This window comes from Petromyzon marinus, chromosome 14 (assembly GCF_048934315.1).
Source record: "Petromyzon marinus isolate PM22_M1 ecotype Great Lakes invasive population chromosome 14, UKy_Petmar_22M1.pri1.0, whole genome shotgun sequence".
In the NCBI taxonomy this organism is placed as follows: domain Eukaryota; kingdom Metazoa; phylum Chordata; class Hyperoartia; order Petromyzontiformes; family Petromyzontidae; genus Petromyzon; species Petromyzon marinus.
In genome coordinates, this window is record NC_133680.1 from 6,750,624 (window position 1) to 6,778,252 (window position 27,629).

Genomic DNA, 27,629 nt, shown 5'->3' on the forward strand with positions numbered 1-27,629 from the left:
ATTGATCTTAATGACAAATGTCGGCAGCAGAAGCACGGCCACCCGTTGTAAGTTGGATGTGGCCTCCAATCGAATGATTCCTGTTAGTTATTGGCCAGATTGCAGTGTAAGAAATTCGCTCCCCACTTTATCAGAGATAAGATGAGTTGTATGTATGTTGAACTTAATTCGCACCGTACACAGCCAACCGCGGTAATCGGAGGTGCGAGTTCTACTGTCATCGTCGCCGTCAGCCATGATCAATCCGCTGCTGGATGAAGGCCTCCACAAGCCACCGCCACCTCTCACGATCGAGCAATGCAACGGTCCATCTCGCACTCGAACTGATCTCATTCTTCCATCTCCTCGGCGGACATCCTCTTGGATGAGGTCCATTGCTTACCTGCCATGTTTATCCTGCCCAAGCCACAATTGTTTATCTAAATAGATGTGATGATGTCATTGACATGCGTGTGCTCTCTAATCCGTGGGTTCAACCGCCTGTCTGGAATATAATTTATATTATTTAATCTAAATGTCAACTTTTCGTGCGCTGCTGGGTATTCAAAGGTACTGACGTCGACATGAGAAGAGAAACTTGGACTCAAAGATACCGTGATTATTGTCCTTAAGTGGGTGTCTCTTAGCCATGTCGAACAATGTTGGGGGTGTCCGTCCACCCACGCCACCCAGTGGCTATGCCCCCATCTGATAGGTCCTCCCACGAATGATATTCGTAAAGGGAGGAGGGACAAAATGCTTTAGAAGTTAAATATGGATATTTTTCATCATCGAACGTTAGACTACAGTGCTTTGAAGTGTGTGTTTTTTTTTATTACAGTGTAGTAGTTACAGCTAATGAAAAGGTGTTTGGCTACACATTCGAAGAAAAACAATCTCATGAAAACAAATCCATGGCAAAAATGATCATTTTAATTTTTGAACATGAAAATAAGAAAATAGATTGGTCAATTTCACAAAAGTACACACATTTCATACAGTAAAGTGCATGGGTGGTAAAAAACATAAATTTGTTTACAGGTGACTTTCCATTACTCGTACTTTAAATGGGGCCATATATTGGTCATTTAACTTACCTTTTAAAAATAGGTTACATTCTTTTTTGTGATTGCAGAATATATAATTTGTGTTAAATATATTGTCAAATACCCACTGTAATTCAATCCACCATGCAAAATATATATTAGAATGATGACATCTATGAGTCGAATCCTTTGGATTATACTTGCACACAAAAGGAATCCTAAGCTTAAATCCAGCGCCTTTGTCCAGTAACTGAGTTGAAAAGATATTCATTTCCCGTCACTGTAAATTAAGAAATTCATGTAAATAAAAGTACAGTACTTTAGTACAATGCATCATTAACACATTTTTTTTCCTGCATAATCTCTTTATTCGCTGGGAATTAAATAAAAATGTTATTCTCATCAACTATATTATGATAGTTTTTTTTTGTAAATACTATACACAAATTACAGCCATTGCTGAATAAAAGCCTTCTAACACTTTACACAGCATGAAGGTGGTTGAATAATACTTCACCATTCTGGTCGGCATAGGTTAGCGAAGGGGAAGGCCCAGGACAGGTTCAGATATCACTCACCAATCACGTTAGCCAAGGCTGGATATCAATCTTACTTGACTAGATTCAACACACAGTGGGCTAACCATAGCGCCACCACGCCACCACCTACAATAGTTTAAGTGTAGTATAGTAATAGGTTTTACCCTTTTAACTGGCACAAAAAACTGACACCTTTATTCAAGGCATCATGTCTGCAATAACCGCAACACAAGCAGTCAAAATGCTGTATTTGTAAAATGTTGTAATCCTTTACTGGATCAACAATTATTTAATATAGTCGATTTGCAAAGTTATACGCAGCCAAACGCTGCTTATTATTGTGTACAGGTACGCAGGTTGTGTATGAAGTTTAAACTGCAACAAAATTATCTTACTTGGATCTCTTGCTCTTCCATCAAACTCCTACAGTAAAACAAAAGTAATTTTTTGTAACGTGTAAATTAAAGCAATTAAACATTTAGGAGGTATATAATATACACAATATACAATGGTGTGTGTGCAATCACATTACTACATTTTGATGATTTGCCAGGTAGAGATTGCTTACAGGGCTACTTGCTGGTTTTGGCACGTTTTTGTGAGCTTTTTCCTTCTGAGATGAACTGGATTCGTCGGTTAACCTGTTCCAAATATCGCACAAACCTTCATTTTACACAAACATTGTTTGAAGGATAAATCACCACAATGCCTCCTGGAAAAGTTTTGAGACTCATTGAGGCTCTCTCTGGGATAATCATTGTCATGATGCATAATATTTTCATTGCATTGTGTTCAGTTAATGTCTCATTGGTTATATAAAGTGTACGTTTAAAAGTTGAACATCTTAAGTAAACATTTCAAGGGACGATTGAAATTTGACGTTTTAAAGCATCTAAATACTAAAAGCATGTCAACATACAAGGCAAACATATAGAGCATATTACAGACAATACATATTACGATGCAACGCAAATGCTGTAAGACAGCTTGGATATATTGAGCAGCGGTACAATAGGAGTTAACTAACTATTCAAGTTGTAGATGCTCACCCCGAGCCCTCATTACTTTGATAGTGGCATTGTTTTTGAGCTGTACGCCTTTTGGCGTCATCTGGTCTAGCACCAATTGAGACGAGGCTCAAAAGAAAGCCGTCTCTGTTGTGGACCAATCGGTTTCAAGGACAATGCATACATTATCAGTGTTTTTTTGTTTGCATTTTGACAAGTATTGTGGTTAATGCACACGTGATTCCTTGTAAAAAGGTTTCAGTTTTGTTGCCAGAAAAAAAGGGGAAAAAACCCTATTAGTATAACTATTCAAGTGTTGTTTTAATAGGTGAACAGGTAAAGGTGCAGCCATGCCTGACATCTTGGAAGGCTTCGTCATTACCCCAACTATACCCCACCACATCGACTAACTGTCGTGTACCCATTTATACTGCTGGGCGGATCGATGTGTGCGGGATATGAGAAACTTTCCTTTTGTTCAAATGCTATGCTAGGAGGTCAAACTGGCGACCTCTGCATTGCAGGTCCGGTGTGCTATCACAGCACGGCAACACTTCCCCAGTGTTTTTTAATGCAAGAGCTACATTTTGAAGGGTTTCTTTCAAAGTAGGATTTAACGGCACACGTTAGAAGTGTGGTTTGCGCGAGGAACTTGAGATGTAGCAAGCACTGACTCATCGGCCTTCAGCAGCGGTGGGTCCTTTACAGATGGCGAGGGCTTGCAGAACTTCCAACAGCAGGGAATGCTGGGGCACAAACATGGAACGCACAGAATAAAGAAAACAATTAAGGGAATGCACTGTCAGTGGTCTGCAAGCACACAAAACAAAGAGCCACTGGCAAGTGTCAGGCTACTATTTATATTCATGTTCGAATTGTTTATGCTTATGCACCAATTCCAATGCTCTATCACCAAATTATTAGTTTACCGTAGAGATTTCTATTACAACTCAATGTTTTTGATGGATGTATTGTGTTTTCGTGATTATATATATCACTGTGGTGGCGGGAAACAGACTCCTTTGGAAGAAACATGTCTGTAAAACTACACCACTGTAATATTTATGAAGGACCATTAATATAAAAAGCTTTCGACTTGATGGTGATACTTTGCGTTAATATAGAAGTGAAATATAAATATATTTTCTGCACGAGAGATGGTTTCCCTGTTCAATCATTGGCTTACCTGCTGCGAGATATTTATGAAAATATACATAGTTTACCACAGCAAATAATCCACATACTAACTTTTTTAAAGTAATATTTTATTCAAGTTATCTAATTGTATACATCTTTAGGCATGTGTACACACAATAGTGGAGCATGCATATGTAATTATGTTTATGGATTTTGACGTGATATGTTGCTGCAATGTGAGCAGGGTCTTATACCTTGCAGTATACAGTGAGGGAAAAAGTATTTGATCCCCTGCTGATTTTGTACGTTTTCCCACTGACAAAGAAATGATCAGTCCATAATTTTAATGGTAGGTTTATATGAACAGTGAGAGACAGAATAACAACAAAATCCAGAAAAACGCATGATAAAAATGTTATAAATTTATTTGCATTTTAATGATGGAAATAAGAATTTGACCCCCTCTCAATCAGAAAGATTTCTGGCTCCCAGGTGTCTCTTAAAGGCAGTGCTCCTAATCTCAGCTTGTTACCTGTATAAAAGACACCTGTCCACAGAAACAATCAATCAATCAGATTCCAAACTCTCCACCATGGCCAAGACCAAAGAGCTCTCCAAGGATGTCAGGGACAAGATTTTAGACCTACACAAGGCTGGAATGGGCTACAAGCAGTTTGGTGAGAAGGTGAAAACAGTTGGTGCGATTATTCGCAAATGGAAGAAACGCAAAAGAACTGTCAATCTCCCTCGGCCTGGGGCTCCATGCAAGATCTCACCTCGTGGAGTTGCAATGATCATGAGAACGTTGAGGAATCAGCCCAGAACTACACAGGAGGATCTTATCAATGATCTCAAGGCAGCTGGGACCATAGTCACCAAGAAAACAAGTGCTAACACACTACGCCGAGAAGGACTGAAATCCTGCAGTGCCCGCAAGGTCCCCCTGCTCAAGGAAGCACATATACATGCCCATCTGAAGTTTGCCAATGAACATCTGAATGATTCAGAGGACAACTGGGTGAAAGTGTTGTGGTCAGATGAGACCAAAATGGAGCTCTTTGGCATCAACTCAACTCGCCGTGTTTGGAGGAGGAGGAATGCTGCCTATGACCCCAAGAACACCATCTCCACCGTCAAACATGGAGGTGGAAACATTATGCTTTGGGAGTGTTTTTCTGCTAAGGGGACAGGACAACTTCTCCGCATCAAAAGGACGAAGGACGGGGCCATGTACCGTCAAATCTTGGGTGAGAACCTCCTTCCCTCAGCCAGGGCATTGAAAATGGGTCGTTGATGGGTATTCCAGCATGACAATGACCCAAAACACACGGCCAAGGCAACAAAGGAGTGGCTCAAGAAGAAGCACATTAAGGTCCTGGAGTGGCCTAGCCAGTCTCCAGACCTCAATCCCATAGAAAATATGTGGAAGGAGCTGAAGGTTCGAGTTGCCAAACGTCAGCCTCGAAACCTTAATGATTTGGAGAAGATCTGCAAAGAGGAGTGGGACAAAATCCCTCCTGAGATGTGTGCAAACCTGGTGGCCAACTACAAGAAACGTCTGACCTCTGTGATTGCCAACAAGGGTTTTGCCACCAAGTACTAAGTCATGTTTTGCAGAGGGGTCAAATACTTATTTCCCTCATTAAAATGCAAATCAATTTATATCATTTTTGACATGCGTTTTTCTGGATTTTTTGTTGTTATTCTGTATTTCACTGTTCAAATAAACCTACCATTAAAATTATAGACTGATCATTTCTTTTTCAGTGGGCAAACGTACAAAATCATCAGGGGATCAAATACTTTTTTCCCTCACTGTATCTTCCAATCCATGGGAGAGCTTAAAGCAGGCCAGACATTAATTTCACGTTCAGGAAGAATTAAATGTTTGCTTTTTGGAAAACGTAAGTAAAATAATTTTTAAAGTTGTAGACAATGCTACCATCTTCAACAATGCTCTAATATCATTTGTAACAACCATGTGCAACCGTTTAATTATCAGCACTTTGCAATGCAAATTTCAGAAAAAGCACAATGGCGAATTGCCCTTCTTAATGTCCAAGAAAGTTGCTACGCACCATTATTTCTTGCCACAATTCCACAGCACTGTCCTCAACATGATATTTATCACAGGAGCTGATATTTCGAAATTATTACTCAAAAATCGTTTGATTTAACAGTGTTAAAAAGTTAATGTTGTTTACTAGCTCTCAACATATAATATATGAATGCATGTGTAACAAGTACGATTTACGTAAGTTATGTCTCGTGCTAATATTTACAACTTACAATATTTACACTAATGGCTGTGACAAACACAATATTGCTGGTAAGAATATACGATTTGGGCAAGTGTGTTATAGGTATTACAAATTTGTTTTGTAAACATTCGTTCACATGTAGATCATTTATCAGTGATACTTATACATTTTATTACATCGTCCGAAGGTTGCACAATGGCATGCTCATACCCTTTCCAGCAGAAATATGAAATCAAACCAATGATTGCCAAAAGTGCCAGTGCAATGATTGTCATCACTGCAATAAACCAGCTATCAGGCTTCCAGTAGTAGTCAAATATGGTAATGATTCTTGTCGTGAAAACCTGAAAATGCAACATTTTAGAGCAATAAAAAAAACAGAGAAGTGTCAATTAAAATAAATGTATTGTAACAAATGTTACACAAATGTCATTGACTGGTGCACAAGGTTGGATGAGACTAACTTACAAATTAGACCCTGGTATTCACGCTGACATTTAAGCGGTTTCCCACTTAAGTAAATGTGGGGGCAGTGCTGTTCTCCCGTGGTGGAAAGTCCACATTAAGGGCTCGAGGTGTCTCCCTACAGCACGATTCTCGTTGACTTCCTCCACAAAGCGGTACCAATTTGATCGACCCGCGAGGTATGAAGGGCTGTGTCGACCGTCGACCGGGATTGGAACGCATGCTTGTTCAAAATGCATTTTGAAAACTCTACTCACGTGCTATTTTGCAGCATTAGACGTTGACATTAGAAATCAAAGGTATATTAAATGTATAATTTAATGTACATCATGCTTCATGAAGGTGGCACAAGTCTGGTAACATTATCAAAAACAGTTTTTTTTATTATAATTATATCTGGACACCACAATGCAGTTGGCATGATATGCTTAATGAACAAAGTTTATATGGACCCTCTGATTCTGCGTTTTAGTTCGTGACTTTTGAAGTAATGCGTTGCTTAGGCCTTTGTGAGGTGTCTCCGAGCGATGAAGTAAAACGTAAGGAGGGAGAAAAGTAAAGAGGGAAAACATAGGGTGTGGGGGGTAAAACAGAGGTAGAGGGCGTGGGGGTATCTGTGATTTATTCAAGGCCTATTGGTGGGGGAGTCTATACATTTGATCATCGATTATTCGGCGGCGGAGTTGGGGGAGGGGACGTCGGGATTTCACTCATAATTTTAAATCGCTTATTTTTGCACATTCTTCAAAGACATTGTGTTGTCATGTGTTGTGTTTGTTTTTTGTTGTGTTTTAAATTTGTTTACTCGATGAAAGTGGCATAAATCAACATACAAATACACCAAAATAAATATCCCTTTTTTAAGTTACCGTTTTCACCGTACCATATTTACACACCCTAATCTCGAAGGCTGCATCGGGGTGTGATGCACGCAGTAGTTACCACCACCCCACACAGCCAACTGGGAAGGTTTGTCTCGTAAACAAAACGTGCCAATTCGTTTTTGGTACGTTTTGTTTACGTGACAAACGGCACATTCATATTTAGGGGTCAGACATTTGTGACGATGTGTGACGAGGGGGGGGGGGGGGTTGAGAAATGTGACGTCACATGAAAATGCGCAACTTTAAATAAATATAGACATGTTCTACTTAATTAAATAGACTTTTTGATCATTGTTTTCTCCTACAACATCAGAGTGCAGCGGCACATTAAATGCGCACTACAATGGCAATACTTTAAAGCGATTTTAAGCATGTTTAATATTTTTTTGGGGGGGGTAGAGCTTTGTGACGTCATATTGGAGGGGGGGGGTCTGACTTTTTGAGACGCCGTGTGACGAGGGGGGGGTCAAAAATCGTCCAAAATCGCGTGACGTCATTTATGGACGGCCCCTTACGCGATCTAACCTTTAAAAAAAAACGTCATAGATGATATTGGTCGCGAAAGCCTCCTACGTGTTAAACTACTCTTTGTTTTGTCGCTCACATGGTGCGGATAGCCGGACTGGTTACAGCCCTTTGGAGCGGTTTTGCCGGTTTCGCCGGATCGACCTGGGACTGCCGAATAATGTTGGAAGCAGCCGGGTAATCGATGATCGACTGTATAGGGTTTCCAAATGGCTTGGCACTCTACGATTTGCCCTCAATCTGGCACTCTGGTATCCTCGGCCGATATTGTATCCAGCATGTTCGCCCAGGTCTACATAGATGGGGGGGGGGGGGGAGTGTGTGTTTGTCAATTGGCTATGATTGTTTTCTCTTGGCTGTTACGTTGGATATCCCTAACGAGGGTGTTTGCACCTTTCTATATTTCTGGGACTTTCAGGCCAAGGAGAGAGAGAGGTGTCCAGCGAGCGGAGAGTAAATGCTGAGCCTGGTGTATGTATGTATGGTTAAGGTAGCAGGTTATTAAATGATAGAATCTCTGAATATCGGGACATTCACAGAATGCTTTGCCTGTGTGTCTGGGGTATATCTGGGGTGTGAGTGGGGTATATCGGGGGTGTATCTGGGTGGAAACTGGGTGAGTTGGTTTTTTTTTGCTATCATATTTAGATCGAGTGTAGTTCGTTAGATAATAATCCTGGAAATGATGAAATTGTATTTCTCTCAGTGGGGCACCTCAAATGACCCTTCTGAGCCCCTCGCCAGTCGGCCCTTTTCTAAGTAATTGCCAGTCAGACCGTGCTCTGCCCAAGGGAGTCATCAACGTCTGTGAGTCGTGCGAAACTATTTGAGATTGTATCCGGACGATGATGGCATTATAAGATGTTTATAATACAGTTAGCTGTGCAGCAGAATAGGTAGCGCGAAAAGATTGTAAAAATTGACAGTAGTTACCAAAATATGTTTTGGATCATTATAGGATATTTCAGGAGTTGTAGATATACACAGGAATATAGTACATACACGCAGGGACACAGGGTCATGTATGGAGGGACATTGAGGACTTAATGTACTCCATCGGTGTACCGATGCCTCGATCTTAAGCTCATGATATACATGCATCGAATCGTGTGTGTAAGTATCGATTTTCTGCAGTTCATATGTAATGGACTCTCGTGGCCACTAATGACACAAGAGCCAGCTACATGCACCAGAGAATACAAAAAAATATTCTTGGATAAAATTTCGACCCTGAATCGCGACAATGAATTGAACAGTGAGGGGAGATAATTATTATACCCACAGTCTACACCCACAGGATCACGAAATCACAAAATCAACATTACATAAAATAAGATACAGGAACATAGTGTATTGCCATAGTGACACAGTGTAAACACGATGGGCACACAAGTACACACAGGGAACAGAGTGCCAATAGTGCCAGTCTCTGCTGAATGGCCTTACTGTGGTGGTGACGGTAGTGGGGGCCGTTGTGATCCAGGGAACCACGTGGATGAGGACAGTGGCTGTGCTGCTCAGTCTCCTCGACTTGTCTGCAGCTAAACCCTCATCACTGATCTTCACCAGCAGCTGGAAGTCTTGGGGATCATTGATGCCACCAAGATTAAAGTAGCTGAACGTTGACAGAGTCAATACCGAAGGTGGCTTTGCATTGGACAGCACGAAACGGCCGTTTGTGTTACCTGGTGTGGGACAGCGAATTTGATGAAAATACTGTATTGTGATATGTTAATCCTTTGTGTAATGGTGGGAAATGGGTCCTGAATGAAAATTCAAGTAATAAAGTCCTGATTTTAATAAACCTGACATCATGAATTCATAGACAGATGACAAGTAGATTATTAAATTTAACAAATACTGTAAATATTTTTTTTAAATAACTTTCAATGTATGTTTATTTCCTCCATTAAAGCCGCACGAGGAGGACATACAGTATTTTATATATCATGCAAAGATAGTTCATTACTGTCTGTAAATCATATTTTCTTTTGGACAGCACAAATAAGCCAAATTAATTGTAAATAACAAAACACATGAACTCGACATTCATCAATAACACTGCCCTCAAAGGAACATAATACATCACGTTTCGGGCAATGTGCCTTCTTCATAAATGGCGAGGTCAGAGAGTTTTATAGACGATGTGTGTTGAGTATTTTGTTAGTAGTGTTTTTTTGTGCTCCTATCATAATTCAACCCCCCCCCCCTCCCTCTATTATGGATGATATTGGTCGCAAGAGCCTACGTGTTAAACCAAAATAATTCAAGTAATGTGTATCAGTCAGTAACTTCAACCAGTTGACAATAGCTGAACGTTTCCAGAGTTTATATGATTGGTGGAAATGTAGTCACCATAAAGCACCCATTAGTGGTACCTACAGTTCACAGATTTGGTACAATCTAGAATTGCGTTTTGGAATCAAACATTAAATTTTTCTGACTATTATTTTGTAAAGAACAATTTAAGATATTTTCTGGATTTTAAGATTTCCGGATAATTTACATTGAGTTATAATTTCGATTGTCCTTGTGCTCACCAAGTGACACCAAATTTTGGTAGGAAAAGTCAAACAGTGATAGAATGTAAGTGGTGTGATTTCCTGTGATGTCACAATTTGAGGTGTATACCAATCTTTTTCTTGTATCATATCAGATTCATTTTTTATCAGATTAAGAATGAAATAGGCTGCTTAATGTGGATGACATTAAATGAAACATTGCAGGCTGTTGTGGAGAATCAAATATAGCTTACACATTTATCAGTGTTGTGTAGAATGGCAGAGGCCATGGCTTGTTGTTTTTTTAACCAAATTTTTGTGTACTTGTTGCTCTCGCGCATATAAAAGCATATACACTTCAAAATTATAAATATACACTTCAAAATTATAAAGATGCAACAAGCGTTGCTTACCACCGACAATTCCATACTCAAGTTCACCATCAAGAGAGTCCACATCATCACACTTAAGCTGTACAACAGATCCTCCTGCTGCCAGCGTGGAGTAAATAGTGATATCATAGATGCCCGGGTCACACACGGGAGGCTCATCGTTCACATTCTGTGCAAGAAAAAACAAGGCAAACAAAACTCGGTTCCGGGATAGGGTTTCGGGAAATTACAAAGGCTTATACTCCCAGAAACCACATTCTGTAGATATCGTGCCAAATGTATATTCACATGCGCCCTGATCAACACGCCGCTGAATATTATTCAAGGAGGATTAATCATTTATCATCAAATTTAAATAGTGTCGGATGGAAACAAGGCAAGGGATCTGTAAGGGACAAAGGTGGACTTTCAAATATTTAAAGTATATTTTTTGCATGGTCGTAAAGAAGATGCTGCCATAGTTAGCGACTTTCAATTCAGAGGTCGCTGGTTCAATCCCTCTCCGTGGAATTTGAAACAATGTGCGCATTGAATGAATCTATCCCACCACTGTCCACCCAGCAGGATAGCTGGGTGAATCACAGGAAGTACTTCCAGCTCTTACACAAAACTCCTGGTCAGCAAGAGTAGACCAAAACACCCGATAGAGGGGCTCTGTAGAGTTTCCTCTCGTTGAGGCCTTTCCACCAGCAGCGGCATCAACAAGATATTGTTGATCTTTCATAAATAGAGTACTGTTTTTTTGTTTTACTTTGGATTTTAGTCCACATTCTCATTATGATGTAATAGTAATACTGTATAACACAATACATATGCATAATTATAAGCTCCTTATCAGTCTAGTACTGGATGAAGGCCTTCCCACGACATGTCTGTCTGCCATGCAAATTGCTTGACCATACTCCCCAATGTCGGTCAGTATAGGTCGCTGAAGGGGAAGACTAGGACCAGTTCAGATGTGACTGCCACTTATTTTCATATTCCATGGCAAGGCGAAATGAGAAACGTTATCTGTGTGCACATCGAGGTTATTAAGCCATTCAGTAGCCTCTGTGGAGGCTTGGTGGATGTCGGTCACATTGGCCATGAATCAGCGGTGCAGGCAGTGTGGGATCACGTGATCCATGGTCTGGCTCTCGCGACTGCAGTCACATTGACGACTGTTCTTCATTTTCCATCAATGAAGCGATTTAGAGCTGACCCCTGTTTCCTGGGTAGGTCAAACCCCATAAGTCCTTGTGTGGGGTCAGTAACCAGCTCCATGTTTGTGACGGTGGTGATGCGCCATGGTTACCGTCACTGCATTGTGGCCACTTATCAACCAAGTAAGCTGAGTTATCTTCCTGGTTATCGCTACATCATTACTGCCACTGATGTCATGGCTATGAACATTGATATAACTCGGCTCGCTGAGTTAATCATGTGATGCACAAACCACTGCACCATGTGTCCACCCCAATGCAGATAGTAGCTGTGATTTTTTTGCAAAGCTGCCTAATTTAATGACTATATTATAAGTAGTATTGTTTTAGTTATTACATCTTTTGATTGTTACAAGCTAACACGTTTCTTCTTTCTTCGGAATACCTTACTTGCTTAAAAATTGATCAACAAAATGTATTACTGAAATGCCAGCATCTTGTAATGTTATAATAGTTTCGTTGCTGTATTTTGTCGTGCGTTTTTATATGTGATGACACATTCCTATCCTGTAATCATTCCACAGCCTTTTCTATCTCATTTAATATTTGGCATTGAAGGGTTTCACACCCATACCGTTTCAGAAAAGAAAATAGGTCTCTTTGAATTCTATACCTCTGCCTATAATACAGGGGGAAATATGAAATAAAAATAGCAATGTGGATTGCATTTGTAAAACTGAATGTGATAATAAAATGCTGCATGCCATTATACCTGAACGGAAAAGTTTCAAGCGGTGCAAATGGCCTCCTGTTATGTATGAAAAAAAACATAGACACTGCCAAAGAAAATGTGATCCAAATAAACGTTCTAAAACGTTTAAAAAAAAAATCATGGATAGATGCATGTCTGGAAATTCAATGAGAGCTATAAAAAAGTAGGAGCACATGGACCAGGGAACACACGCAAGTCACGGGTATTATGTTGGCTGTTCAATCTTGATTTGAAGCTTTCGTGACTGCAGCAATCCATACTCTTTGGTTCTTTCGGTAAAGTCACGTAGGTATAAAATAAAATATACCTACGTGACTTTACCGAAAGAACCAAAGAGTATTATATTGGCTGTCAAGAAAAGTGGGCCTGAGCAGGACACATCACTAGAATCGGATGAGGGCCGATGGACAAGACTGCGGACAGAATGGCATCCAAAGAAGAGAACACCCCAAATAGGTTGGCCACGGGGGAGCTGGGACGACGACGACATCAGGCAATGTCAAGGAGGGCGATGGATTGTGGCAGAACAGGACCGCGACGGCACGGGGGAGGCCTTTGTGCATCGATAGATAGACAATGGCTGATGATAAAGAGTATGATGAATTCGAGTACACAATGTGTGCGTGTGGGGCAAAGTTGTGAGTGTGGGTGGTCCGTCTGCCACTCACCAAATCTAATTAACCCATACCGATTGTGACTGTTCTGTGACCTCGTGAAGTGTTACATCGTTTTACATATTTGCCAATGCGTGCCAGTGACTATTAAAACATTCACATGTTTTCATACCAATATTACGATTTGATAATCCTGGAAGATAGTCTTAACGTTTGTAGTGTCCGTGTCTTGGTCAAAGTCCTCCACCTTAATGGTTACTCGGTATGTGGCTTTTGTCTCTCTGTCAACTGGGTTTAATAGTTGAATAATACCTGTGAAGACAAACATGGGGCGTAGGCTTACTCAAGTGACACTCGTTATAATCTGCATCGTATCCAAGTGTCATTTATACAACCGAGAAGGCTCCCAATCATGATTTAACATTTATAATTGAATCCCATCCTTAATATGCTCTTTTGATCCACATCAAGCAGCACGTCCCCATGCTTAATGCCTTTAAATGACCATTGAGGCAGTGCCCATCTGCTGTTTACAATCCTGAGCCAGCGGTGGAAATTCCACATTCCTATGACGGGGGCAAGTCTATCCATGTTACAACAACTATTCATTTCCCCACAAAGTGATACTCGTATCATTCGTCCGTCAGGGACAATGGGCTGGGTCTACCCCATCAAACTTGGACTTTGAACTCACAGTTCTCTGATTAGACGCCTCTCAGTCTTGCCGCCGAACCACTTGATCGGATTGAGAAGCAATGCTGAACTACATGGTACAGTTTTATAATTGAAAAAGTACTCTCTGTGTTTGTCAGGCAAGCTTTTTCGCATTTGTTTTCGGGCTAAAATGACAAGAAATCCATTGTAAATTGTGTTGTTTTTGCCGTTTCTCTTGCTCCAGAAAATGACTTACGTAGCCAAATGCACCATGAAATAAGTTCAAAGAGAGACATATTTTCGACTCTCACAACTGGTTTTATTTTGACAGTGCTCACAGCACACAAAAGCCGAAGGCGTCATGGGCCACTCTGTTTGGTTGCTACGTTAGGCAATGTTTATGCACGCAATTGCCTTGTATGTGGAGCATTTGCACAATATAACCAACACTTCACAGTGCAAACATGACTTCAGGGTTATATAATTGGGTTCTTAAACAGCTCTGCTTGAACCTTTCCTGGACGCAGTTTTGATGGCAATGGCAACAATGCGAACTCACATATTTCTCAAGTAAATTCTACAAAATATTTAACTGTTTGTTTGACTTGGTAGAAGTGCACAACTTAATAATGAAGGGAATATTATCCATTTGAGTGGATTAAAAGTTAAAAGATTCAGGTTTAACTTTAGTGGTCTTACTTACCAGATCTGATGCCATTGTTATGTATGAGGGGTACGTTTAAAATGTACAAGTATTCGATTTCAGATGTTCTCATTTGTTAATACAATTAGAAATATTGTTTTTTACATTTTTCGCTTATTTTTTAGTTACGTACAAAAAGTAAACTGTCTTCACGCTAACCATAATAGCATCACCAGATGCCACGTGACAGAAGTGATGGTACGTTCGTGACGTTACTTCCGCTTTTCGAATCAATCAGAAACAAAAAATCTGATTCAACTGAAAATCAGTGGCACATTCCTCTTATGCATGTTCAATTCTCTGCAGATCATCACATACAGTGCAAGTATGGCATCTATTAAAACATAATAGCAGATTCTATTTTAGCTGACACACTCGGTAATACGAAGGCAAAGACGTTTAAATAGCCTATTCTCATGGACACCGACACAAACAACTTACAATCCACCTGGCTGGTAGGTTTTCATGCAGGAATATTAGAAAATTGTCCTCCTAAAATGTAAAGCACTCATCTATGAATGCTCAAACAGCATGCACATTCTCACTCCGGCACATGAACACAGGTACGGAATATACTTAAAAAAAACTGACCAGTCTTGGGATCGATGTAGAAGTGGGCTGAGTCATCGATCATCGAGTAGCGCAGATTATCCAATGGATAGTCCTGGTCTGTGCACGAGGGTTTGTTCGGAGAAACACTGTCACCCACCTCCTGGTCTTCGAAAATTGAAAACCTCACTGGTCCCGTACATATAGGTGAAAACTCATTCACGGGGGTCACCACTACGATCACTGTCACCGTCGCTGTGTGTGTGTGTGTGTCAGGGAGGCACAGACATGACTGCGTTAACATGAATAATGATGTCATAATTCTCATACATAAGCATTGTATTTCCTATATTATTAATCTGTTCCATCTGTATGGGATATAGTGTTTCCCCCTCACACCCGTGGGTTTTCTCTGGGTGCTCGAGTTGCCTCGCACATGCTTAGACACTTTGGCTGAAAATACCTTAAGGTATATTGAGGACCACAGCGCTTGGACAATTGTTGGTGCCGGACCATCGTGTGACTACCTGTCAGCTTGTCTGTGGTTCCTCGCACCTTCTCTCTCTCTCTCTCCGAAATGAAGCAAATGCAGTACTGTGCGGCATGTGACAAGTTGATTTTCATAAATTGTCATGTATATATAAAATAAATTAGACATTCAGGGTGGCTTGTGATCTTTACTCCCACTCCTCTTAAAACATTTCATTCACTGTTTTTTTATATATATACGAACCTTAAGAATTATAAACATAGTCTGATGCGACCTTGGCAACTGGCAGTGACCCACGGTTTCAACTACACTGGTTGCGACGATATTTTTCCTGAATTTAAAAAAAGATAATTACGACATCATCAGTCGTTGTATTCACTTACCTGTCCTAGTGTATGCATTGCTCAAATTGTCACAGTGTCATTTGTCACAATAACAAGTGTTACATTTCACGACTTGGTGATTATCGCAATATTAGCTTCCCTAAGTTTGATCTAGATTTTCACATTTGCCCTCTATATGATCCCCAACAAAAAAATTAAGTAACTCCCTGCAAAATAAACTGAAACCAATTAAATACAGTAAAACCTTGGTTTGCGAGCATAATTCGTTCCGGAAACGTGTTTGTAATCCAAAGCACTCGTATATCAAAGCACTCGTATATCAGTTGTGATCACGTGACGCTCCACAGACAAAGCATATACTCTACGTATTGCAAGACCTCGCTTATTTATCAAATTAATATTTATTTAAAAAATTTGCTCGTCTTGCAAAGCACTCGCAGACCAAGTTACTCGCAATCCAAGGTTTTACTGTAATTGTCAGAAGACTGATATATTTTACGTACAAAACGAGTTTTCTTACACGTCAGTGAGATATTAACTCCAAGGTCATAAACCTCTATTTTCAGATTGTACTTGTAGTCCACAGATGCCAAATCAGCCGTGTCATAATCCAAACTTGAATTTATCTGAGAAAAGAAAACGAAACAAGGTCATGTAAACCTCCGATTAGCACGGTCTGGCTACGTATGCTGTGAAAGAAGTTCAACATACATATACATACAACATGCTACTGATTGCCTTGACAAAAACATACAATTGCATGACGTGGAGAGGATACTTTAAACCATTCGCTTCCCATTACTCCCATTGTAATATCATATTTATCAAGGTGAAAGAGTAACATAGTTAATTGAAACCTAATGTGGCCATGCAGTGCAATCTGTTGCCACTGATGTTTTGTGTTTCTCCTCAATAAATCAGTGCAGCTCAGCAACAGGCGGCTGCTGTAAATACCTTGAGAGTAGCTTCCGTCATTATAAAGCGCCCTTCCGAGTTCGCGTCAGTGCTTAGACTATATATCAGCACATTGTTCGGTGAGGTCACATCACGATCTGTGCAGGATACATCCACGACAGCATAATTTACAGGCGTGGTCTCTGGAATCTGCAATCTTTACAATGAAAAAGAAAACACACATGAGAAATAGATGTTGGTTAACACTACACAAAGGCATCCTTAAACGAGTTTTTGGTTTTATATACGTGTACTAAGCTGCAATTAAATGAGTTCGTATATATGGGTAATTTTTGTTCTCTCACGTGCCCTATCTACGAGTCGTAATACGTACATGCGTTGGTAATAAGAGCAGACTGGCGGATTGTCATTGATGTCCATCACGTAGACTGTGAGACTGAGCGTAACGCTGCGCTGGTGAATGTAGTTTGTCGCCCGAACCAGTATATAGTTATTCTGGAGCTCAGGTTTGTCGTCTACGTCCAGCTTGAAGGCTGTTTTCACTTCCCCTGTGCCTAAAAGAGCCGCAAAACAGCCACTTAAAGCGAGCAATCAATAGCTGCGATGTCAGGTCAATTCGTTTTCTTAAGGAGTGTTTTTTGCATGTATGAGGAAAGCAAGAGCGGGTGGGGAAAACTCACGCGTATGAGGGGGCAACACTCAAAGGTCAACCACAGGTGGGGTTGACACAGATGGGTTTTCACAAACCATATTTGTATCCACGAATTAAATTGTGATCCACCAACCCTTACCTCCAATAGACTAGATTACAGACAATCTACCACTACGCCCAGCTACTTGAGCACATAAAGTGTGCTGTCAGATGGCAAAGCAAATGCAATGTATACTGCAATGGCGTTCACCTGCAGTACAGATGAGCAAAACATCTTGCACGCAGGTTACTTCTTACAGTGAGGTGGGGGGGATAAGTTCTTCTCAGGAGGAAGTAGGATGGGAATGGAGATGTATGTTCTCGAAAATAAATGTTCTCGTCTCTCTCTCTCTGTAGCTCAGCACAAACATCGATAGGGCAATTCTAACATTATTCGCACATGCATTTGAGAGGCGTGTTTAGTGCAGCCCGCTTCACCTGGAGTTATGTAAAACCCTTCCACATGGTTCACAAATGTAAAGAACACCTCGGTATCGTTGACTGCAACTACAGTCACCAGATGGTCTTGCGGTTCTTCTTCTGAAATCCAAAAGACCCTCTCTGATGGAGCCCTAAAGAAACATCGACGCACATTCGGATGCATGTTGCGATTAAGCCGCATCTGGTTGGTAGAGGTGGAATATTCCTTTTGCTGATTTTCTTTATACAGAACACCGGGATAGTACTGTGAAAGGTTTGACTTTTAAAAGCTAAATGTTGACTTTTGCTCGATGGCAATATAATTCATATTGTGATTTGCTATAGTGGTTTTGCAATACATGATATAAAACTAAGTTTGTATGGCAGATTAAGTAAACATAATAACTTGAATGATTTGATGTACAGCAAAGGTGAACATAGAGCAATTCTTAAACATTTGTAGACACAACTCTACACGGAGATGTTGCGCATATCATTGTGCGTGTACGAATTATACATCTTCTTACAAAGTAACACCCAACGTGAGCAACAGACTATTTTTTTTTATATATATATGACCGTACAATGACGTGGGCCAAACACGACCGAGCTTCACTCGATGATTGCTTGGATCCATGAAGAAACAGTGTGTGCGTATCCGAGCTACATATCTTACGTAAAGACCAGATCGTTGTCGTCCAAATTTACGACTGTAACTGTCAGGGTTAGGTTGCACGAAAGGCCGTTTTGGTCCTTGACCATAATGTCCAGCAAGAAATTCTGTAAGATAAAACGTGACAATGTTTGCGTGACAATAACCAAAGGAAAATTTACATTTGACTATCTCAATAAAAAAAAAAATACTCGTCTAGAAGAGACTCTATCTTCAAACGAAATCTTTAATTCATCAATTGTTAGATTTTAAATGATTTGAGTTGTTTTTCCTTTAATGTCAATTAAAGCATCTATGTTATAAATGTATACGTTTTACATAATTCTAGATTTTTTTTTATATATATTTCATAAACAGTTAGCTATGTACTCAAAAAGCTTAAGATCACTCAAGATTTGTATATAATGTAATTAACATTGCAAAGATTATTTAATAAGGATTAAATTTAAGCGCTTCTTGTACGCTTCCGTGGGCTGTTTGCAGCAGCAGCAGCACGCAACGCAAACAAAGGCAGCAGATCAAAGCTGGCTACCCCCAGCCCGTGGCACTGGGGCGCTGCCGTGACGCCGTTAACGCCCTCATTAATATTTGTTTTTATTTCTGTGAATTTTTATCACTGAAAATTTAAAAAAAAAATTTAAAATTTATTGAGCACGTAACTGTGAAACGAATAGCATAAGCATGAAGTATGTCCCCAAAAGATGAATCGTGGAACTGCGAATTCACGCTATGGGGAGGCACTTTATGCAAGGGACGCCTGTATGTAAAATCCTTGTTATATAAGGAAATATGTTGCCATCATTTCATCCATACAGTTCAAAACAGTTGTCTAAGTGTAATTATTATATGATGGATGATACCGTTATGTACACATTCTACGTTTACCCTGATGAACACTTGAACATACAGGGAGTCCAGAAAGTATTACCTATTATTCAAGAATGACAACTTTTCAACAATATGAAACGCATTGGTGCACTGTTATCAGCATATTCCTTTATATATATATTGCGGCACGGACGATTTGGAAACAATGTCAGCCGAGATATTCTTTGGGTCTTTCGGTAAAGTCACGGAGGTATGTTCAAAGAAAATAACAAAAATAACCAAAAACTACGACGTTTTGTCATCAGGATGACAACCGCTTGTGTTGCGATCGAAACGTCGTAGTTTTTTGGTATTTTTGTTATTTTCTTTGAACCTATCTACGTGACTTTACCGAAAGACCCAAAGAATATGAATCCCTGCAGTCACGAGAGCTTTAAGTCAAGACTCAGCCGAGATGTTAGCGAACACATGGAATTCTCTCAAATCTCGGTGTCACACATGTCACCAATGCCACGGCGAACATGCAGCGGTTTAGAGGGATGAGAATCGTGCAATAATGCCTCACATGACCAAGTGTGTGTGTGTGCGTGTGTGTAATGTCTAATGGGGTTTGGTAGTGCAGCGGTTAGCTCGCTGCGCTACGAACCCGGCGACATGAGTTCGATTCCCGCTCATGGCCAACACCAGTGACGATTACCTGAACCGGTCTCTGGGTCTTCCCCTACGTCGACTCAGCATCAAATGACTACCTGGTGCGGTGTGTAAACTTCGCCACTAGGGAGACAAATGCGGCCGGGTGTGGTGCTGCCCACCCACCCCCTCGTGTACCATTCTGGCCTTCATAGGTGCTCGCTAACAGCACTTGCACCTACAGCCTCTTAAGGCTATAGACAGGGCGCTAAACCCCGATTTTGCTCTTAACCATTTGCCTTTCCGATGACGTATGTGTACGTCATCAGTTTTTCTTCCGATTCTAAATGAAACCAGAATAAAAACTAAAATAAAATAACTTTATCGGTACCAAGACTCCCACAAGTCCATGTGGGAGGGTGTGTGGCACAGTTTGGCACCGCCTTTCATTGAGTGCGGAGGTGTCACTGCAGTTCTATGCGGTGAGTACAATGTCTTTAAAAACAGTGGCGCTGTGCCACTCAAATATAAAATTAACACTGAGCCACTTACTTGTTCCGAGATGCAGAGGTGAACGGAACCCATATCTCACCCTTAGCCACCAATGGCATCAACATCACCTTTTATTTTCAAAAGCAGAGCGAAAACCCACCCGTTTAGATTTGATGGGCATGTGACTGCTCGTGCAGGGACCGATCGCGTGAATCAAGCTTGATTCGTATGAATTGAATCCCACAACTGGTGATAATGATGATGACGCACACGTGGCTAGGAGTAGGCCAGACCACGTAGAATGAGGTGAGAGTACACAAGTGTGGTTTCGTGGAAATGTCACACGTGGTGTGGGTGTAGTATCCCACCGTGTCTGCGGTGCAGTCAAAACCAGACGAGGACACTGTCAACATTCCTTGAGCTTCATTAAAGTTGAACTGGCTCAGGCCGGATACTGGGTCAACACTTAGCAAGGAGAACTGCAACATTAAAAAAAATATTTTAACATTAAATGTGTTCACACGCTGATGCCGATTAATGTATAAAGGAGAGTTCATTCTCTGTCTTATTTGGATACAAAAATCTCAACTGTTAATGTGAAAGTACATATCCAATTGCTGTCTTGCATGTAGCATATATTCCTGAATCATGCTTGTATGTTGAACTTCCTTCGCATTGTACGTAGCCAACCATGCAAATCGGAGGTATGGAGGAATGACAATAAACTAAACACAAAATTCAGTTCTAACAAAAATAGTTTAACTCTAGATTTAAAAGTGCCTAACTCGAGTGGCTTCTTAATATCAGAAGGAAGAACATTCCAGACGGCCGCAGAAGTGCATCAACAACCCCTTTTGGTACATTATAATTACAGTTATAAACAAAATACAGCCCTATTTCGATACATTTCTGAATGAAGGCCTCCTCACCCTGCGTCACAGCGGACTAACCGCAACACGGCAGCAGCGCTCAACAGTTAGAGAGGCACAGACAGAAGTGACGTGAGAAATGCGTTAATCAGTGGCAGGTGCTTGGTGGGCTCTGACTTACACTGATGATGTCACCATGATCTGGATCGGTGGCTCTAACTCTGTAGACGATTGTCGCGTGTGGTGCATCCTCTAGAATGTGAATGTGAGCGCCTGAAATGTTCAGTAAAAGTGAGACAGAAATAACTTTTAAAAACAAGCATCAAATACAATTCCAGGGCTTTTGTTGCCAGTGAAGTACGAATTACCACAGGCTGCAAATGCGCCATACCCATTGCAAACCATCACTCTTTTAGAGCTGAAAAATGTTATAATAAACCAATTCTTGCCTTGATAAAGCTATCCAAACAAATTATAGTCACATTTTTTTGCAAAAAAACATACATATATTTTGGGTACAGTGCAGCATTGAATACAATATAATAATAAAAAAAAATGTCATAACATACTTCGTGTTTGCCTTCGGTTGAGTTTGTTAAAAGTGTCTCCCATGCCACCCATGGGAAAAAAAAAATAACATGATTCCCGTGTTGCAAATCCAAAAAACTATCTCATGAATGCTGCTTGAATAAGCTGAGGTTTTTTTTTTTTTACCGTCACGTAATTATCAGGAAATAAATCATATCAGTAATCTGCACCATTAATATTGCACGGAAATTAACAAACAAGTGGAAATCGACTGGAAAACGTTGGTTGTCACATTTCAGGCGCCGTCGTTTTTGCCTTTTTCTACAATTTAATCTCAAATATGTGATGGGCCATCATTGCATAAGACGGAGAAATACATTCGGGTCTCTTGCAGAGCGGTTGAATCGTCATGTTATGAGAGATACTTCTTTACACGTGTATTTTTTTTTCATCATCGTAAATTAAATCACACACGTACTGAAAAACAACACTCTGACCTGCTGGGGATTGATCACTGCAGATCGGAGGCTCGTTAACATCAGTCACCTCAATGAAGAATACTTCTGAGCTGGTGCCATTGACATTTGTGACTGACACAGTCATGTTGTACTGATTCAGAGTTTCAAAGTCCAGCAGATTTACACCGATCAGGGTCACCTGTATTCAAGAAAAAAAAACAGAGAAAACCACATCAATAGAATGTTCAATATTTAAAAGGCCTTATTTTTAAACCAACGACACAGACAAAAGCACACTTTATTTACATTTCACTGGGTAAGAACCAATTGAGACAAGGGGCTAAATCCATATAGTCATTTTGGCCATTATTCCAACCACGTTTTGACATAAAACCTGCCTCATGCTGTATTTTGCAAATTATCTGGGGGCCGACCATTCTGCAACTACTCATTGTGCACACTTGGGATCACCAATATTGTGTGCGGGATAGGGAAAGAGCCATTGATCGTGAACATTTTTCATGCAATTGGGGATACTCCCCACCACTGAAAGGAAATTGTGTCTTGCACAAGGAATGCAGCGAGGGCCTGGCATGTCATTCTGCTCGAATTAATGTGTGATTGTCAGCTCCATGCTGCAACATTTTCAGTGTCGACACAAAATTTTATGGCTGTAAACTGTGCTACACGACAGTACAGTTACCGTGGAGATGGAGCGATGAAATCAATTTTCGCGTGAGTGCTTGGCGGATTCTGTCATCGCAGAAACTCTGATAGGCGGGAATTAGTAGGGAAGGCCATCGTATAGCAGATGATTTAACATGGCTGAAAGTGGCAGAATGGAGGCAATCACGCTCGAAGTAGATGATAAAGATGAATAAATTAATGTTGATAATGATAACAATGCCATTGAACATTGTGTTGGATAAAATGATGAAATATGATTATGTTGATGATGCTGCTGAGGTTGACGATAACGATTGATGATGACATCGTTTTACTGTTACCCCTGTTGTCGCTCCGACTGCTGCTGATGTTGCTTCTGATGTTGCAATTTCAATACCCTCTCTTATATAGGCTACGTTATGAGTATATTGAGAAAGGGAACATATGCCAGTCCTCAAAAAACTACTATGCCATTCCCTTCAAAATGTGAGCACTGCACTTTAGAATCGGAATATTATTCACAAACTTAAACAAAACAACCGTATTACATAAATGTACGACGTAAATGTCTTTTTTATCATTGTTGGGAAAATATAATGTACTTGCCAAGTTGAAATTGACCTATTTGCACGAATTACAAATACAGTAGATAAAAAATATATAAAAATGAAACCCTCAGTCATATCAGTGCATGTTTAATAACTTTCGTTTTGTAAACATAACAATAATGAATAACCATTACGCTTTACCTCCACAATGTAAACTCCAGGACCAGAAACGTTTAATTGAAACCATCTCAGCTGGAAAGGTGATGTTGGGGTTAGGACAACATTGTCAATGGTTTCATTTGGGAAGCTGATTTCAAAGGTGGCCACCAGCGTCTGAGCAGCACTGTCTTCTGGTATAGTGAACACAGCTGGAATAAGATTAAAGTCTGTAACGCATACAAATGTAATGTCAGTGGCAGTAACGACGTTAATGAGACATATTCCATCAAGATTCTCACTAAACCATCACACGTATATAAACATGTTTTGACCGAGCAAAATGTGTTTCACAAAAAAAAAACCGTGTGAAAAGCCTGTAAGTTATTAAAGTTTATCTGCAGGCAACATATTATCACCTTGTAATATACTAACCTATGAGATAAACCCACTTTGTACATGACACATGCTTCGTTGAGGCTCTGCCAAAGGCATCTGCTGTATTCCCTGCACTAATGCACAGACTAATGCAACAACGTTTTCCGTAACTCAAGTGTTTCCAGATATAAAAACACACCTCTTGGCACCGCACGCGATAATGTGCTCGAGACATGCAAAAACACTTAACTAATGTTGTTTGGAGAGTGAATAATGTTGCATTAGAAACTCACCAGGCTTAGCAAAAGTCCCTGACAAGCCTGAACACAAAGAGAAAGAACCGAAATTTAATTAAAAAAACATTAAATAATTAAAAGCCGCTGCCCGTGTTTATTTAAGAACCCTGAGAAATTATTTGCTTATATTACAATATGATGCTCGCAATATTAAAATAATACAGTATGTCCATAAAAATATCACATATATGTTAAAACAATAGTAATGAGACAATAGTTTGACTTGAGCAGATGAATGTCGAGCTTTGCGAAAGATAAAGTATATGCCAAAAAGAAAATGAGAATCTTGAGTGGTCTTCAACGGCACGGAACGGACGAATTTGTAACAATCTCACCCAAAATCTTGTGAACACATGAGACTCCGCCGACAAATCTCGATAGCATGTCACCAACGCCATGCCAGCCATGTGGAGGCTTAAAAGCGAAATAAAACTACGATGATGAAATCTCAACACGACCAGGTCCGAGGGAGTATCGTTGTTACCCACATAACTCAAACCGCAGCCCAATTACAATTCTATAATAATCATACAGCCGTATGTTCACGGCAGTGTTAACTTACCTGTACGGTAATTATGCAGATACAATTGCGTCGCGTTGTTACGATTACCCACCCCCCATCTCCCCTTTGTTTTCTCCTTCTCCTATAGGGGTATCAGCGCTTAGAAAGACACTAGGGTTGTCGAGTTTATTGAAACTGTTTTATTTAAACATGCGGTTTAGACAGGTTTCCATTGCACTCATATACGTAATGCCTTTGTGCTGGTGTCAACCTCCTTTCATTTCCTCTGTCCGCACCTTAATCGTCTTGTTAATAAAAAAAAATTATACTTCCGAACAAAAATGTCTTACGATTAAGTCAACAATAAGGGTAAGGGAAAACAAAACCAATGACAGGTCTTACCACCACAGAGTATGACGCAGCAGGAAAAGCAGAGCGATGCAATCTTCTGCTCCATGAGCGAACTCACTGGTGCCCCAATCCCCCGAATTTAAGCCTCACCACACTCACAGCTCACCTCCAAAGTCCTCGCCGAGACGCGACTTTACTTTAAAAAAAATAAATTAAAGTGTATCCTCAACAAACACACAACCTGCCCGACGATAACTCTAGCCAACCAGATCCGACTTAGCAATGCATCTTTCAGTTCTTATAGCAACCCGAGTATAAATTGCTTCAGAATGTATTTAACCGCAAACCTTTCGTGAGGTCGGGGGGGGGTGGTGGCATGGATTGCTTTCTGTTTTTACTGGCCGACAACGGCGTTATGCTCTTGGGCCGGGTGTTTCAACTGCTGGCTCTCATCGTGTCAATAACTATCCGTGTACATTTATATCTTTTTTTTACGGTGTTTGCACTCGACGTAGGTAATGAGGAAAGATGTTCGTTACCGTGGCTGCCTCGCTTGCCGTAAATGTTAATCAGGCGGACGCTGTTACTACAAAGCGAATCCAAGGGTAAACAGTTCAAGGCACACTTGCTTTATTGATTATATGTTGCAAAACCAGGAATATTCAGGATTTGTTCTAGAACGTAATGCAGGGCACACAAAATTTGAGTTGAGTTTGTTGTCCTTCCCCCGCACCTTCAATTGGCACGGATGAAAACGTACGGTGCGAACGAAGTTCAACAACAAACATACATATATTCTTGGTTCTTTCGGTAAAGTCACGTAAAAGGGTTTTCACGCCTCATGATGATTGCTCGTGTTGCAGTCGAAACGTCGTGAGAATTTTATTGTTTTATATTTTTATCATTTTATTGTTTCCCTTCTACGTGACTTTACCGAAAGAACCAAGAATATGAATCCCTGCAGTCACGAAAGCTTTAAATCAAAACATACATATGTTAATGCACACAAAATGTACGTATAACATGTACATTCTTAAAAATCAACTTCCACATTACGGCAAATAGCTACACCAATACACGCAAGACAGGGAATCGCTCATACATTGTGCTTAAAGAGAATATCGTGGTTTAGGTGAATACAGTACAGCATAAGAATACTGGCCTCACAAGTGAAGATGTATCACCCCACAGCACTGCAATACTTGAATTCATGGACTAAAATTGGTCGGTTTTTAAGACAGGTTAACTATAATGGGGGTTACCATGATATAGATATACTGTGATATATATTGAAATCCATAATAATCGTATGTTCCGTTTTGCAAAAAAAAAATTCAATTAAATATTTCTTAAATATTTTATTTCCTCGCATTTTTTCAGTGAAATAGCAATTACCGTACATAACTATTATTCATTTTAATTATAGCTTGACAATGTTTTCCACACTAATGGGTGGCATGGTGATGATATGTCATGATTTTCATAGTTTTTCGTGTAACGAGCAGAAATTCTGATATTTAAGGACATTTTGAAGTCGTGATGATAAATACCTACTGCATGGTAGTCTCTAGTGAACTGCAATTACGCACATTTGTATTTGTGACTGTAAATACAGTAAAGCAAACGAAACTACAATAGTAATTTTAAATACGATTACGAAGTTACGGGAAACGTATATGAGTGACAATCATCATATCATGAAATTTTATGTCGCATTGTATCGTGAAATATGATATCACAGCGGTCCTCATGACGACAGAGCCTTTTCTCTGCGCGCATTCAAACGACTGACAAATCGATGACGTGGTCAAATTTGACAGGCCATTTCCTCCTTCAGTGAGTACATTTTTAAATGCGTGGAAGGCAAATTTAATGCATAGTGGCACGTACAGGCCTTCAAATAATACCAAGAATCCGTATTTATTTTTCAAAATACCACGAGCCTATTAAAGCAATGCAGTATTTGTGATTGTAGCCTGGTTTAGTAGACTTAATGAACATTACGGGGGGGGGGGGAGAATTATACATTCACACAAGCGCAAATGATGTGCATGCACACCGGTTATATAGCACACAAAATAAACGAAGCAATGCTGGCGTAAATGTCCTGATGAGACATTCAACACTGTTTTGTCATCGCTATACCGAGGATGGGAATGTTTCCTTATACCCACAAACGCTTCCCATTCCAGCTGTTGAAGAGGTATTCTTTTCCTGAAACTAA

General features: G+C 40.2%; 2 protein-coding genes across 4 annotated transcripts in view; both read right to left on the reverse strand.

Moving 5' to 3' along the window:
• Nucleotides 1–890: 890 nt before the first annotated feature.
• On the reverse strand, nt 891–27,551 carry LOC116942376 (cadherin-related family member 3-like). 2 transcript variants are annotated; one of them, XM_032954196.2, is made up of 20 exons: nt 25,457–27,551; nt 24,550–24,576; nt 23,924–24,108; nt 22,548–22,707; nt 21,704–21,795; nt 21,022–21,132; nt 18,707–18,810; nt 18,049–18,182; nt 17,293–17,473; nt 16,959–17,115; nt 16,525–16,630; nt 15,213–15,425; nt 13,437–13,576; nt 10,758–10,905; nt 9,290–9,528; nt 6,180–6,313; nt 3,246–3,317; nt 2,133–2,205; nt 1,960–1,987; nt 891–1,305 (listed from the first exon to the last, which is right to left on the reverse strand). In XM_032954196.2, the coding sequence occupies exons 1-20, from the start codon at nt 25,509–25,511 to the stop codon at nt 1,250–1,252; spliced, it is 2,415 nt and encodes an 804-aa protein (XP_032810087.2). In that variant the 5' UTR covers nt 25,512–27,551; the 3' UTR covers nt 891–1,249. The 2 variants fall into 2 exon arrangements, with proteins under 2 accessions (XP_032810087.2, XP_032810086.2); XM_032954195.2 differs by lacking the exon at nt 891–1,305 and having other exon boundaries at nt 1,329–1,987.
• The window catches only part of LOC116942262 (cadherin-related family member 4-like), a 34,285-nt gene continuing 32,674 nt past the window's right edge, over nt 26,019–27,629 (reverse strand). For both annotated transcript variants that reach the window (XM_032953957.2, XM_076067051.1), the window contains one exon: nt 26,019–27,625. In XM_032953957.2, the coding sequence (XP_032809848.2) occupies nt 27,570–27,625 (56 nt within the window). In that variant the 3' untranslated portion in view covers nt 26,019–27,569. The remainder of the gene's footprint in view (nt 27,626–27,629) is intronic.

Excerpts from the sequence above, each read along its gene's own strand:
- LOC116942376 (XM_032954195.2), bottom strand. The coding sequence starts at position 25,511 with ATGGAGCAGAAGATTGCATCGCTCTGCTTTTCCTGCTGCGTCATACTC. Across the intron at positions 24,109-24,549 it reads AGGGACTTTTGCTAAGCCTG|ACTTTAATCTTATTCCAGCT; the intron begins GTGAGTTTCTAA and ends TATGCGTTACAG. Across the intron at positions 2,206-3,245 it reads CCGCTGCTGAAGGCCGATGA|GTTAACCGACGAATCCAGTT; the intron begins GTCAGTGCTTGC and ends TATTTGGAACAG.